This window comes from Rhinatrema bivittatum, chromosome 19 (assembly GCF_901001135.1).
Source record: "Rhinatrema bivittatum chromosome 19, aRhiBiv1.1, whole genome shotgun sequence".
Taxonomy (NCBI): Eukaryota; Metazoa; Chordata; class Amphibia; order Gymnophiona; family Rhinatrematidae; genus Rhinatrema; species Rhinatrema bivittatum.
Window position 1 is genome coordinate 43,600,535 of NC_042633.1, and position 14,774 is coordinate 43,615,308.

General features: G+C 50.5%; 1 protein-coding gene across 3 annotated transcripts in view; it reads right to left on the reverse strand.

Annotated features, from left to right (window-relative positions):
• CACNA1A (calcium voltage-gated channel subunit alpha1 A) overlaps window positions 1–13,453 on the reverse strand; it is a 164,692-nt gene extending 151,239 nt beyond the window's left edge. For all 3 annotated transcript variants that reach the window (XM_029585399.1, XM_029585398.1, XM_029585401.1), the window contains exon 1: window positions 13,197–13,453. In XM_029585399.1, coding sequence (XP_029441259.1) covers window positions 13,197–13,453 — 257 coding nt within the window. The remainder of the gene's footprint in view (window positions 1–13,196) is intronic.
• Window positions 13,454–14,774: the final 1,321 nt, after the last annotated feature.

Here is a 14,774-nt window from a genome sequence, read left to right on the forward strand (position 1 = left end):
AACAGAGATAAAAGAATCACTTACACAAGGCATAAGAGGATCTATTTTCCAATGCAATTCTGGTCACCGCATCTCAAAAAAGATATAATTGCAATGGAGAAGGTACAGAGAAGGGCAATCAAAATGATAAAGGGGAATGGAACAGCTCCCCTATGAGGAAAGACTAAAGAGGTTAGGGCTGTTCAGCTTAGAGAAGAGATTGCTGAAAGGAAGGACTACAAAATCATGAAATGACTTAAATGGGTAAATGACTTAAATGGGTAGATGTGAATCAGTTATTTACTCTTTCAGATAATAGAAGGACTAGGGGGGCACACCATGAAATTAGCATGTAGCACATTTAAAACAAATCAGAGAAAATTATTTTCACTCAACGCACAATTAAACACTGGAATTTGTTGTCAGAGAATGTGGATAAGGAAGTTAGTGTAGCTGGGTTTAAAAAACATTTGGATAATTTCCTGGAGGAGAAGTCTATAAACTCCTATTAATCAATAGGGAATATACACTGCTTGTTACCAGCATTAGTAGCACGGGATCTATTTAATGTTTGGGTACTTGTGACATGGATTGGCCACTGTTGGAGACAGGATGCTGGGCTTGATCTGACCCAGTATGGCAACGTCTTATGTTCTTATCTTTTATTCTTCCCACAGGAAGTTCATTGTATGCTGTAGAAGGATGTGCAAACTTTTAGCCACACTGAGGGAGGGAAAGCTTCAGAGGTCCACTTAATGTGGGTAAAATGCTTCTTACTTGGACAATTGATCTCTGGAGTAAAAGAGAAGGAATCACCTGGCATGGGAAAGGTTAAAGACCGTTCTTTATCAGAATTAGGACACTGCCTTGGTAAGGATAGAAAGGAATTAGAAAATGAACAGGAAGGATAGATAGAGAGAGACCAAGAGGTCTCTCACCAAGGTTTCTGTGCCTCTGCTTTCTGTTTTACCGGCTTATATACCCTCCCTACCTGAATTATAACTCGCCTTGCATAAGGCAAGTAATTAAAACTAAAATCCTAACCTAAGGACAAACATAGAAGGCCGCTGAGAGCGTGGAGATTTGCATTTTCCATCCTGCTGTAATGTGCTTGGTTTGCCTTTCACCTTGTACATAAAGTTTAGTGGTGAGTTTGTTTTGTTTTGGGTTTTTTTTAAGAGAGACTGAAAGGAAGTGAAAACAGTAGGAGAAAAAAATGTTCATGATTACAGCTTGCAAAAACTAAATCCTAAATCCCATCTGGCTATTCTCAGGAACTTCAGGCACGGAGATGCCAAGCCTGTTTATCTATTTACAAAAAACCCCAAACAAACAAACAAAAAAACCCAAATCCTGTTCATGTCAGCGTGGGTTAAATGAAAAGTCCCTGTTCTTGTTGAATACAGAAATGTGCAGTGCCAGCACAATGTTTCCTCTCTGCGTAGATCCCGCTGAGATGCACGTTTCAACCTCCCCCTGGCAATGAGCTGGCCAAGCACTCAAGTCCTTACACAAGCAGTGGTTGGTGCTGCTCAGCCCTGTGTAAGAGGAGACAGAGAAGGCGCTGGTGCCAGGCACACAGGGGAGAACTAATCCTTCCCCTGATTCAGAGGCGAGAGTAAACCAACGGACATGACATGAACGAACGAGCAGCTGACCCCCCTCCCCCTCCTCACGAAGCAGCCTAGAGCTGAGGCCATAAAATGGCATGAGAGAGAGAGCAGGACCTGGACAACTAGGTCTGCCCACCTTACAGGGACTCCTAATGGTTCTTTATCAGGAATCATGGAGGGGGGAAAAGCATATACAGGAGACATGTGAGAGAGCAGAACATGTAAGAAGTAAAGAGGAGTTAAGGATGAAAAGAAGATGAGTGAGAGAAGCCTGCAGGCGTGTGATGATGTGGTCAGTCCTTGAAGACTCAAGGGTCACAGGGATCAGGAATGGGCTAGAGAGGGAGGCACTCACAGTCCAGATTCGGAGAACGGGGGGGGGGGGGGGGGGGGGAGTCCAGGTGAGCACAGGCTGAACACGGGAACAGGGCTCCGACAGGACTCAAAGTAGCTCAGGCGCGGGATCAGGATCAGATCAGGGCCGTTGTGCCAGCAGAGACTTCTCTGCTGGATCAAGGATTAAACAGGATGCAGTTCTGCCTTTGGAGCAAGGGGGATTTTCCTAACTAAGCATGTCCACTTCTCAAGACCCAAGTTTCATTTCAGCCTTCTGTGCTCACGTTACAAGAAGTCATAAGGGTCTACATTCAGAAGCACTTGGGCAGATAACTCTGAAGTTATCTGGCTGAATGGATATTTGGGCGCTTAGCTGGAGGATTAGAGCAGCAGGTCAGGCTACGAACCAGGAAACTGGGGTTCAGATTCCACTGCCGCTCCTTGTGACATTGGGTAAGTCACTTCCCCCTCCCACTCTCTCAGGTATAAATGTAAATTGCAAGCCCTTTGGGAATAGGGAAATACCGACCTCAACGTAATCCGCTTTGACGTGTGGAAAAGCAAAATATAAATAAAAGAACAGCGCTGCTCACCTAGATCTCCACAGCTCTTGTGGATGTCCCTGCTGGTGTCCCAGCCCACTGCCCTGATGGCTGCTGCTTCAAGACTCACTGACAGTACTCTCCCTCCCCGCCCCCTTTTCCAGGGTGACCTCTGGGTACCCCCAGGTATCACCCTCCCTACCAGAAAGAACTCTCCCACCCAAACGGCGCCCTTCAATGGTCCACGCATGAATGTGGCAGGAAGCCTTCGCCCCACTGATGGACAGCAATCTTGAACCCAGCACAGAGAAAATATATAAGAATGTCCCTTGTGGATGCAGCTTCCTTTAGAGCCATTATAACAAAGTCTGATAATACAAGCTTGGGACTGGATCAGAATCGTGCCAGAGGAGGCTGTCAGCTAGATCAGGGGTTTTTAGAAGGGCACTGTCAGGGGACATTCTCCCTCTGGGCTATTAGCGGCTTCCCTGACCGTGTCCCGATCCTCCACTGCTCTCCTAGATCTGCACGGCTATTGTGAATCTCTCTGGCAGAGTCCTCGAGGCTGCCGATTTGAGACCCACGGGTCCTGACAAGCCTTGGAGAGGTCAGGGAGGGGAGGGTAGACAAGTCTCTAGTGAGAAAAAGAAATGATTACAGCAACTGCAGCCCCAAGAGAAGAGCAATGTGACAGGGAGAAGAAGGGAATCCAAGTGACTGTCAATGCAATCCTGTTTTGACTTATCTCATTTGCACTGTGCAACACATAAACCCATCCATAATGGTGCACACGCTAGCAAGATCATAACGACCCACAAATAATGCCTCTTTGCCAAAGACCTGTGAATGATGCCTCAGTTTCCAGTGTCTCATGTACGAAGCCTGCACTCTCCAGTGCTCTGTGAGTGCATTCACGTTTCCCTCACTGCCCCATGTCCAATGACCAAAGCTGCCCTCTCTCTCTCTGTTGCCCTATGAACAGGGTCTCAGCTCCTCGCCTCCTGTACCTATCCAGTCCTTCTGCAATAAACCAGTGAGGTCCCAGAGAAATGATCCTCCCCCCCCCAGTCAGTTCGGGATGCTGCTATCTCTGACTCCAGTCTATTTTCTCCTCATTGGTTTATATTACTGTTAGCGGAGGGAAGGGGCGGCAGGAAGTTACTTCCGACACAGAGAGTCGGTCGCATGCCAAACAGGGCCCGGAAACAGGCGTCACGTTCGCGTCAAACTAGGAAGTTCTGGCGATGCCGCTGCACTGAAAGTAAAAAGGGGGGGGGGGGAAATAATAAAGAGTGAGACGGAGGGGCAGAAGGAACAGAGAAAGTGGGAGGGCCGAAGGAATCCAGAAAAGGGAGGAAGAGGAAGGCACTAGGAGAGCGTCGGAGCGGACAGATGCAGGGACAGAAAGAGAGAACGGATCTGCTCTTAAGAAGGAACCAAAAAGCAAAGAAGCTCCCTGCCCCCCCCCCCCCCTGTGCCTGTCACAAGAAAGTTATCCTGGAAGAGAAGGTGGGTCTCATGGCTACGGCCGAGGAGAGAGGACCCTGCAGCCGTTCCTTTGTGCAACACCGCAGAAGCAAAGGGGCCAGCAAACCCCAGAGCCTGCAGAGAGAAATCCACCTTCGTCTGGAAAGTAAAAAAAAAAAAACAACCCCAAAAGCTAGAGAGGTGGCAGGTCAGCCCAAGCCAAGGGCTCCTGCATCCTGCAGCTTTCTGGCCAGCAGCTGGGGGCGGCTTTTCCATTGCACCCAGAGGCGGCCGGCTCGGGCTCTGCTTCCTCACACATTTCCTACCCTGCACCTTCAGCTCCTTCTCCCCCACTTCTCTCTTCTTTGGGTGAGCGACGCCTAGAAATTGTGATTTCCAGGCTGGATCCAATGTCAAACCTGTGGAGCGATTTAAGTGAAGCCCCTTAATCTCCCCCACTACCCCCCCCCCCCCCTGACCCCCATCACCAGCAGCCAGGACACCCTCTGAGCTTGCTTTCTAGCGCCTTCCTGCAGTAAAGGGACAACAGCTTTAACCACCAAGTTAACCTGGAGAGATGATCAAAAGCGGGACACTGCCAACACAGGTCACAGTTCACCATCTCGGCTGAAAGGCTGAAGAAAGCCAGAAGAAGAATAAGAAGAAGAAGAATAACGAAGAAGAATCCAGGAACAAAATCTCAGGGAGGGAAAAAAAAGTGAATAAATAAAGTAAGAGTGAGACAGAGACGGGAGAGGAGAAGGGAGGATCAGGCAGCAAGAGACAGGGGAAGGGAGAGCCAGAGAAAGAAGAAAGTGAGGGACATGACACAGGCAGACGGGAGAGAGCAGGCTGGCAAATTAGCAGGTTCCTTCCCGATGACCTGGGGAACCTACAATCTCTCATTAATTGTGCTATCAAACAACCCCTGGCTTCACAGCCTGTATCTCTTATTTATGAGATATTTAACTAGGAGATGCCCAGCTGAGATGAAACACCTCGCTTTCAGCGGGACCCCGGAGAGAGTTACACAGAAACTGCACTGGGATTAACCAAAGAGAAATAACCTCCGAGTTGTCAACCCAGTGTGAGGCAGGATCAGTTCACGGAGGTGGACGAGATGCTGGGGGAAAGCTGGTTTCCTCTTCCCTGACCTAGCATCACCACAAGAGAGAGGTCTGAGGCTCACCCCCCCCCCCCCCAGGCCTTGCCTGGCGATTCCCGGCAGGTGCACAACGGGGGGGGGGGGGGGGGCGAGACCCTTCCTCCGGCCGGGAGCAGGGTGGGCTGAGCTGTGTGCACAGGGGCTTAAGCTTCGCTGCCTCCTGTCCTGCATAGGGGACGTCTGCAGAGTCAGGCTTGATGCCTTGGGGAAAAGAAACCCTGCTCTCAGCTGCAGAGGGAGGGGGAGAGTGGGCGAGGGGAGGGTTCACATCTGGAAGGAGGAGAAGCAGGAAGAACTGCAGCTCCCTGGCTCTTTCCATGCACCCTCAGAGTGGCTTTTTTTTTTTTGTGAAACCCAATGAAAGCGCTCCTCCCTGTAACCGCCGCAGTTACAAAATTATTATTATTATTATTATTATTATCAGACAAGGAAGGAGGATGACCTCTCTATCCAGTGAGCTGTGAGAAGGCAGGGCTCTGCGACTGAAACTATGGCTTCTCTTCCTAGTGGCACCAGTAGGGAAGCCATCAAACCAGTAAAAGTCCAGGTACCTCCCATCATTCTTGGTGGTGAAGGTGAAGAGTGAAGGGATGCACTACCCCTCTCCTTCCCACAGGCACAGCTTCCTTCTTTCTTTCCCTAAAGTAGGACACGGCAGCTTCACTGCACAAAGAAACGATGAGTTGGCAGCAAGACTGTCCTTATGAGCTGCTGATGAGAGATATCAACCATTCATACATGCAGATGTCCGTTAGTGTGCACATGCATGTACTCACACACACACACACACGTACCTGTACATGTTGTTATGCGAGTACCACATGCTTGCACACACAGACGCACACCTCCCACCCCCCCCCCCCCCCAACCATGCACTCACTCACTACTGAAACACACAAGCAGAGGCAGAATGACACGACACTACATGGCCTACACTAACACGCGTGCCCTGACCTCACACGCCTGCTCGCGCAGGGGGGACCAGCAGCTGCAGCACCCCCTGCTGACCCCAGTGCATTTCAGCAGAGTTCAGCTGCAGATTAGCAAAGCTTTCTGCAGTGCTGCATGCAATAACCCCAGCCCATTACCGAGAGAGGCTTCTGAAGACTTAACGTTGAAGAAGGAACAGCAAGCAGAGCTCCCCGGCTGAAACCTTATGATATGGGGTTAATACCGCACAAAACAGACCCAAGAGAACTTCATGCCAGTTCAGCTCCCATGCCAACCCTGCACTGGGCAGACTAAGCCTTCAGCTGTGACAGCATAGTATCCCTGCACAGTCGCCTGTACACATAAAAGAAGAGTATCCTGCATCAGTGCCCGCTAGTCTCCCAGGTCCTGTCAGTATTTCAGTCACTCTCTTATCCACATTGTCCTTCGGTCAGAGCACTCATGATTAAGGTACTTAAACTAACCCAATGCAAACGTCTTCCCTTTCTTCATCGTTTTATTCCTGTGCTGAAAGGACAAGCAAAATATTCAGCCCATAGCCCCTCTCCATCCAGAAAGGATCAAAGAATCTCTACTGCTAAAGACCAGCAGGACTGCACCTGGCATCAGAGAACCTGAGTTCCAACATCAACCTAAATCTCAGAAAACAAAGATTGCACCAAAGACCTATGAGCTGGAAGTGTGGCAGCTTCCATGATTCATAACAGATGCGGCCAAAGACAACAGGAAATTGATAAAATGCAGCTGGCCTCCTACAGCTGCTCTACAAGGATTTACTCTTCACAAACACCCAGAGAGCCACTGGTTCATGATAGTACATTTTCACAACATCATAATCAACAGTACCAAAAACTAGCAACAAAAGCCCAACCAACAGCAGCGCTGCAAAAAACACCAACACTACAACCAGTATCAACACCATCATCATCACTCCAGCTACCACCTACTCTGCATAAAACACCACCACTGCAACCACCACCTACCTACAAAAAACACCAACACTACAATCAGTACCATCACCTCCACTGCTATAACCACCTACCCTACAAAAACACCCACACTTCAACCAGAACCAAAACCACCATCATCACCAGTGTGGTTGCCATCTACTCTACAAAAGAACACTCTCACTACTACCAGTATCAACACCATCACCCCAACTACTACCTACCCTACAAAAAAAACCCCCAAACATTATAACTAGTACCAGTACCACCACCACCACTGCAACCACCTGCCCTGCAAAAAAACACCAAATCTACAACCAGTGTCAACATTACCATCACCTCAATTACTACCTACTCTACAAAAAACACCCACACTATAACCTGTATCAACACCACCATCAACACCCCAACTACCACCTGTTCTATATAAAACACATATATTACAACTAGAATCAACACCACCACTGCAACCTCTACCTACTTACAAAAAAAAACACCAACACTACAATCAATACCAGTACCACCACCTCCACTGCAACCACCTGCCCTGCAAAAAAAACCAAATCTACAACCAGTATCAACACTTCTATCACCCCATTACCACCTACCCTACATAAAGCACCCACACTATAAACAATATCAACACCATCATCATCACTCCAGCTACCACCTACTCTGCATAAAACACCACCACTGCAACCTCTACCTACTTACAAAAAAAAACACCAACACTACAATCAATACCAGTACCACCACCTCCACTGCAATTACCACCCACCCTACAAAAACACCCACACTACAACCAGAATCAACACCATCACCCAAATACCATCTACTCTTCAAAAAAACCCCAAAACATTACAACTAGTTCCAGTACCACCACCATCATTACAACCATCTTCTGCCCTGCTAAAAAGAACACCAAATCTACAACCAGCATCAACACTTATATCACCCCATTACCACCTACCCTACATAAAGCACCCCCACTATAAACAGTATCAACACCATCACCCCCACTACCATCAACCCTACAAAACACACCATCATTACAACCTGTATCATCACTGCAATCACCTGCTCTACAAAAAGCACCCACACTACAACCAGTACCACTACCACCCCAACTACCACCTACCCTACAAAAAATACCCACACTACAACCAGAAATGGTAGCATCACCACCTCAGTTATCACCTACCCTAAAAGAAAAACACCCACAATACAACCAGTACCAGTAGCACCAGCACTCCAACTATCACCTTCCCTGCACAAAACACCCATACTACAACCAGTGTCACCACCACCACTGCAGCTACCACATATCCTACAAAAAACCACCAAACACTACAACCAGTACCACCACCAGTGCAACTACCACCTACCCTACAAAAACACCCATACTACAACCACCCCAACTATCACCTTCCCTGCATAAAACACCCACATAATAACCAGTATCAATCTCATCATCACCATGACAACTACCACCTACCCTATAAAATACACCATCACTACAACCAGTAGCAGCATCACCAACATCACTGCAACTATTTGTATTTGTATTTATTAAAATTTCTTAACTGCTACATGTGCAAGCTCTGAGTGATTAACAGTATTAACACACACATAAAAATAGTAAAAAATAAGGTCCAACATAACAAAAGATAAATATAAACTGTTCAAGCAGGCAAAGACCAACTAAGGTGCAAGATTTTAAATATTAGGGCATAATTTTACTAAATGCTAAATTAATTAGGGATGATTTTAACACTGATTTCAATTTCTTGGTACGCTCCATTAATTTCAAAGTGTTCCACGTGTCAGGTGCCACCACTGAAAAAGCACATTCTCTAGTCACTGACAATCTCGCCAGCCCTGCAAAAAAAAACCAAACAATAAAAACCATCAACACGATAACCATGACCACCACTACCATCACAACTGGAACCACCAAGTAAATAACATCAACATTACAACTACTAGCAACACCACCACTGCAACACCATTGGCTACACCACCTATCCTGCTCAAAGACACCATCAAAAAGTAGAATCAACAACACAGCAATTAGCAGCACCGGCATTCCAGCCAAAAGGACACTACAAGAGCACAAAGACAACTGCAACTGGCATGATCACAACTTGGTCACCTTTACTAGTACCACTGGACCCAGAATCTACCACCACTAGCAGCATCCCCACAGTGAACATCAGCACCAAATGCAAGCCCAGCAGGAAAATAAGTTTGTTCCTAATCCTGAAGAGTCAATCGGAGCAAACCTCTCCATTACCTCACTGCACCTGCACACCCTGATAATCTCTGGAAACTCATCTGCTTGAGGCTTGAGGGCTGGCTAGGTGTGGATTTCCATGCTTTCGATGTAAGGAGGTCATCTTCTCACCAAGAGGACGCAGTCTAAGAGTTCTTTTGGAAGATCAAATTGCATCGCTTTCAAAGACTACGTTCGTTCGGCTGAAGCAAATCCATAAACCTGAGTCCATTCCTGGACAGATCGAGTCTGACAATCACCATGCATGTGCCAATTACATCTCAGCTGGACTGCTGCACCCCCCTTTACAATGGGTTACCACTGGTCCACAGTGCCGTTGCCTGTCTTGCGTTGGCCATGTGTTATTGTGGAAGTGTTACACCAACACGGAGAGTGCCACGCATGGTGAAAGATAAAAGCTTTGAGTGGCGCTGGCCCGACCCACTCGGGGGGGAGGTGCTCCAGTCTTTCATGTTCCTCGCCATGATTTTAAGGTGAACCCAGGATTCATTTCTTGGGATGGGTGGGGACAGGACTGAAGGCATCTTCTGGGACCCTCTCTTCCCAGGGCAGCAGAGAACCACCAGACGCTTAACCACTTGCAACAAGCTTTCAATGGATGATCTGTTTAGGCTCTGGGGTTTTTAACATTTCATTGATTTTATTGCTGCTTTACATTTGCTATATTTGGTTGTTATTCTTATTTTACTGTTCTGATTACAGCAGAGAGTGTGTATAGAATTATTACCAGATGTTCACCCGTTGCCAAATGAGGGTAATCCAAAGTGGCCAGATCAAGTCTGCTATAATATCACCTTTAATTCTAAGTAGTAGATTTTCAGCAGGACAGCCCCGGTGGAGTTAGGCAGCTTAGCTCTTATTCCCCCTTCCCACCACAGCCTCCCAGTCTCACCGAGCGGTCTTGGAGGCCACGGAGGAACAGAGGCTAAGGTTGGTTTCCGCTGCTAGCTGGCTTATGCTCAGGAAACCTCAACCGTGGTGCACAAATAGCAAGCCTGGGTCCAGGTGGCTGAAAGTTACCTTAAACCTCGCCTGCTGCTTAAACCAGGCGCACAGCCCACGCCGAAGGCAGACCCTTGTGTGCCATGGTCTTCCTCTTTCCTGCTCCTTCTTTCTTCAGCAGTACCTGGTAAATCCCTGGCACTGCAGCACACTGCATGTGCAATTTCACTGTACCTGCTGAAATCTTAGCACACGCCAGTCAATACGTGTGTAAATGTAAAAGTATGCCGAATGATCAGTTCTCTAAATTAACTAATGACATATTTATTCTACAACTGAAGTTGTAAAGCTCAGTTGGTATTAAAATAATTTCTGAAAAATCCTGATCTATGGGCATGGTGACAAATTCTAAGTATTACTCAAGTTCTTGCAACATCCATCCAGTCAAAGTTACCAGAGTCTGGGATATTTCTCGTGTCTTTTTTTTGTGCAGTTTGGATCACAGGACAATAACACACTCATGCAAATGCATACACATGCACATTGCCCCGTCATACAACAATGTAAGCACAGGCAGTGGTACCAGCTTCCCCTTCTATCCCTCGCCAGCTACAGCACGGGCGGCGTAGTACAAGCTTAACACATCCACAAAACACAAGGTACGCTTTGCCCCACCACAGCGCAGATACAATATATGGGCAGGGGCAAGACCAGCTTAGCCCCTTCACACACACACACACACTGCCCCACCACAGGATCTATACAGCACTACCAAGAGCAATGCATGGTTCTCTCGTGTTGTAATAGCACAGAACAGGTGCAGCATTAACAAATGCAGTGCAATCTTTCCTTGAATGTCTCCAATGCTTGCATTTACATCTCTAGAATGGCTCCCCTGTCTCGCTCACACACACACACACACACACACACACAGGAAGGGGACTGCTCGCCCTGGAGTTGCAGGGCTCTCTCTGCCAATGCGTTAAGCGTGACACATACTGCAGGGACTGCAGCAAACACTCAGGTCAGGCTACCGTAGGAGCTTCGGGAGCTTTGTGAGAGTGGAACATGCTTTCGCTTTATTTCATCTAAAAAAAAAAAGTGCAGCGAAAAACGAATGAGGAGGGAGTGGGCACAGCCCTCTCCAAAAAAAAAAAAAAAAGGCAGGAGGCAGGGATTGGTGAGAGAAGATGCAGCAGAGGGCCCCGAGCCCCCAAGCACAGGAAAAAGCTGCTCTCCCAGAGCCTGTGTGATCTCCATTTTGTAACGCAATCCTGTAAGGGGTCTGTCTGTGCCGTAGAGAAAGGCGAGGGTGGGGAGGAGGAAGAGGTGGACGGCTTCTAAGAACGGCTTTCTGCCCTGATTTCCTCAGGAAAGGAGGATAAAAACCAGGGTCAGGCCAGGACAGACGGTTATTTTGGACCTACAGCAACATCTCTTTCCATCACTAGCTAATGAACACAACGCTGCTTCTCAATTTAGAGAAAAAAAAAAAAAGGGGGGGAGAGAGGATACTGCAGCAGGAAGAGCTGGCAGGGATGGAGGTGAGCGTTCCCCACCGCCAGCCTACACCTTGCACCCTGATCAGCCTGCCTGTCCCAGATCCCCTCGCCCCCCCCCCATCCCTGGAAGACAGTAATCTGGATGCTGTGCATGGGAGCAGGTACAGGTTGCACGCACACACACACACACACACACACACACACACAGCAGAAAAATCTCCCCCTGTCCTCCTCTGTCCCACCTACAGCGTGCAACATGGATCCCAGCAGGAGGGCAGACTGTGCAGACCCGCATCCCGGGATATACTGCATTAAGCGCCGGGCACGGAAGAATCTCTGCGTTACCGTCCACGCGGATCACGCACACGCATGACCGGGTGCAGAAACACGGGGTCCCCCACGCTGGCAGGAGGAAGGAAGGCAGGCATTCGCTGCTGAGGCTCCTAACTCGCATGGGGATTTCCAGGGCTGACATCTCCCCAGCCAGCCCCTGGGATTCTCCCTCACCCTCCTCTAGAAATCCAGGAGGACAAGCAACGGACAGAGGCTAAAGCACGAGCGAATTACCCTCCCCGATGAATGCAATATTGCAGTGCATGCACATCGCAAAAAACCCGGGAGGCTTCGTCAGGCATCAGCAGCCTGGCCAGCATTTAGCAAGAGTGCACGACGGGCAAAGAGGAGTGCAGCTTTCTGCAGTCCTGGGATGCTGCAGAGTGGTGGGGACCTCAGGTCTGTGCGCAGCCAGGCCCCGTGCGGGCCTCTCAGCCCTGCCCTTACACCGGCTCCGCAGAGAGATCTGAGGGCAAGCGGGACCCCGGTTTCCCAGAGCCATTTATAAACCAAAAAAAAATCTGTCCCCACGACAGCAGCAGCGAACAGAAATACAGAAAAAAAACTGTGCATGTACCTTCTACGCAATTCTGCAGCTATGCACACACCTACAGATCCCTGTGCAAGAAATAGGGCAGGGCTGGAGCATGGCTCCCAGGGGCCCCCTCCCTTGCTAGATTTGTCAGTGCCTGCCCTGCCCTCCTTGGTGAATAGTTAATAAAACCCATGCAGCAGTTCCCTCCACCCCTTCTCAGGCCTCTCTGTCCCCCCCCCCCCATGTCAGTGAAATCCGCATCCCACCTGGCCTGCCCTGTCAGATGCACGGGGCTCTGGCCAGGACTTGCCTCACAGGGGCTGCAGGGCCCCCCCCCCCCCCAAGTGCAAATCGACTGCAGTGGGGCCGCGCGGGACGCCGAGATCACAGGGGTCGGAGACGGGACTGCCATGGCAGCGGGGGGGTTCCCCGCCCCGGGACTCGGTGGTTTCCTTATCTCCCCCAACTCGGAGCTCCCCAGTAACTCCCTGCAAACCCCCCTACCTGCACGGTTCGGAAGGGGCCCTCCCCCCCCCCGCGGCCCCTCTCCACCACCTACCTCTGCCCCCAGGGTCCAGCCAGAAAGGATATGGCCATTCGGTGATCTTTTTGGCGTACTTCCTCACCACGTTGTCCTCGCTGAAGAGGAAGAGCGAGCGGTTGACGGTGAGGCAGCTCTGGCGCACCGGGATGGGGTTGTACAGCGCCATGGTCCGGGCTCGCTGCGCCATGGACTGCTTGTACATCCTCTGGGCCCCCGGCGCCTGCCCCTGCCGGCTGCCCCCGCGTCCTGCGCCCGCCGCCCCGCCGCCGTAGCGGGCCGGCGCCTCGTCCCCGAAGCGAGCCATCCTGCAAAGAGGCAAGGCCAAGCGGCGTTACTGCCAGCGGAAGCGGTGAGGTGGGTGGAGGGGGAGGGGGAGAGGGGCCGCTCGCACATCACGGGCCCCCGGGGACTGGCGCCGGCTCGGGCAGGTCCCCCCCCCACCTTCGCAAGGAGCCCAGGAAGGGTTAAAGCCGAGAACCCAGAGAGAGAGAGAGAGAGAGAGGGGTGGGGGGAAGTCGCCAAGCCGAAAAGCAAGCAATGCGGTCGTCCACCCCTCCCCGCTCACTGCTGCTGCTGCATCCTGCACCGTCTTTTGCTTCTGGCATCTAAAACTCAAAAAAAAAAAAGAGTCCAAGGGGGATAGGAAGACGTCCACTGCCCCCCCCACCCACCCCACCCCACCCCACCCGCCCGCCCCCCCCCCAAGCGCTTCACACGGCTGCCGCCCCGGGGTCTGCTGGCCGTCAAATCATCCCCAGAGCCCGAGCTTGCATCCGGCTCTCATCGGGCAGGCTGCGGGGACCTCTTCCCTCTGCCCCTCTGCCGTGGCTCCTTCCCCTCAGCCTCGCATCTTCCGCGGCTCGGAAGCCCAGAAAGCAAATCTTGTAAAATCCCAACGTGAAAAGGGGAGAAGAGAGAGATGCAACGTCCACCATCTGCTCAGGAGATGTTCCTGGGTGCTGCAATGTCTAGCATGCCTTCCTCCTCCTCCTCCTCCTCCTCCTGAATTCTGGCGATGCTGGTGGTGCTGGTGGTGGTGGTGGTGGTGGTGGTGCTGGGGCGGGGGTGGGGGGATAGAGAGAGAGAGAGAGAGATAGAGAAAGAAAACGGGGAGGGGGAGGTTAAAAAAAAAAAAAAAGAAGGTCTGATGCACTGGCAGGCTGAGCTATAATGAGAGCAGCAAATGATCAATTTAATGCAAGCCAGAGCCTCGGAAAAGATTCAGCCAAGGTGCCCACATGATATCCCAGGGCCAATGGCTGCTGCCTCCACCGCCCAGGCAAACCCACCGGAGTCACTGGGAGGGAGGGGAGCAGAGAGTGGAAAACGCACAGGATCCTGCCCTTTCCAGCAAACCCACCGGAGTCACTGGGAGGGAGGGAGGGGAGCAGAGAGTGGAAAACGCAGAGGATCCTGCCCTTTCCAGCAAACCCACCGGAGTCACTGGGAGGGAGGGAGGGGAGCAGAGAGTGGAAAACGCACAGGATCCTGCCCTTTCCAGCAAACCCACCGGAGTCACTGGGAGGGAGGGAGGGGAGCAGAGAGTGGAAAACACACAGGATCCTGCCCTTTCCAGCAAACCCACCGGAGTCACTGGGAGGGAGGGGAGCATAGAGTGGAAAACG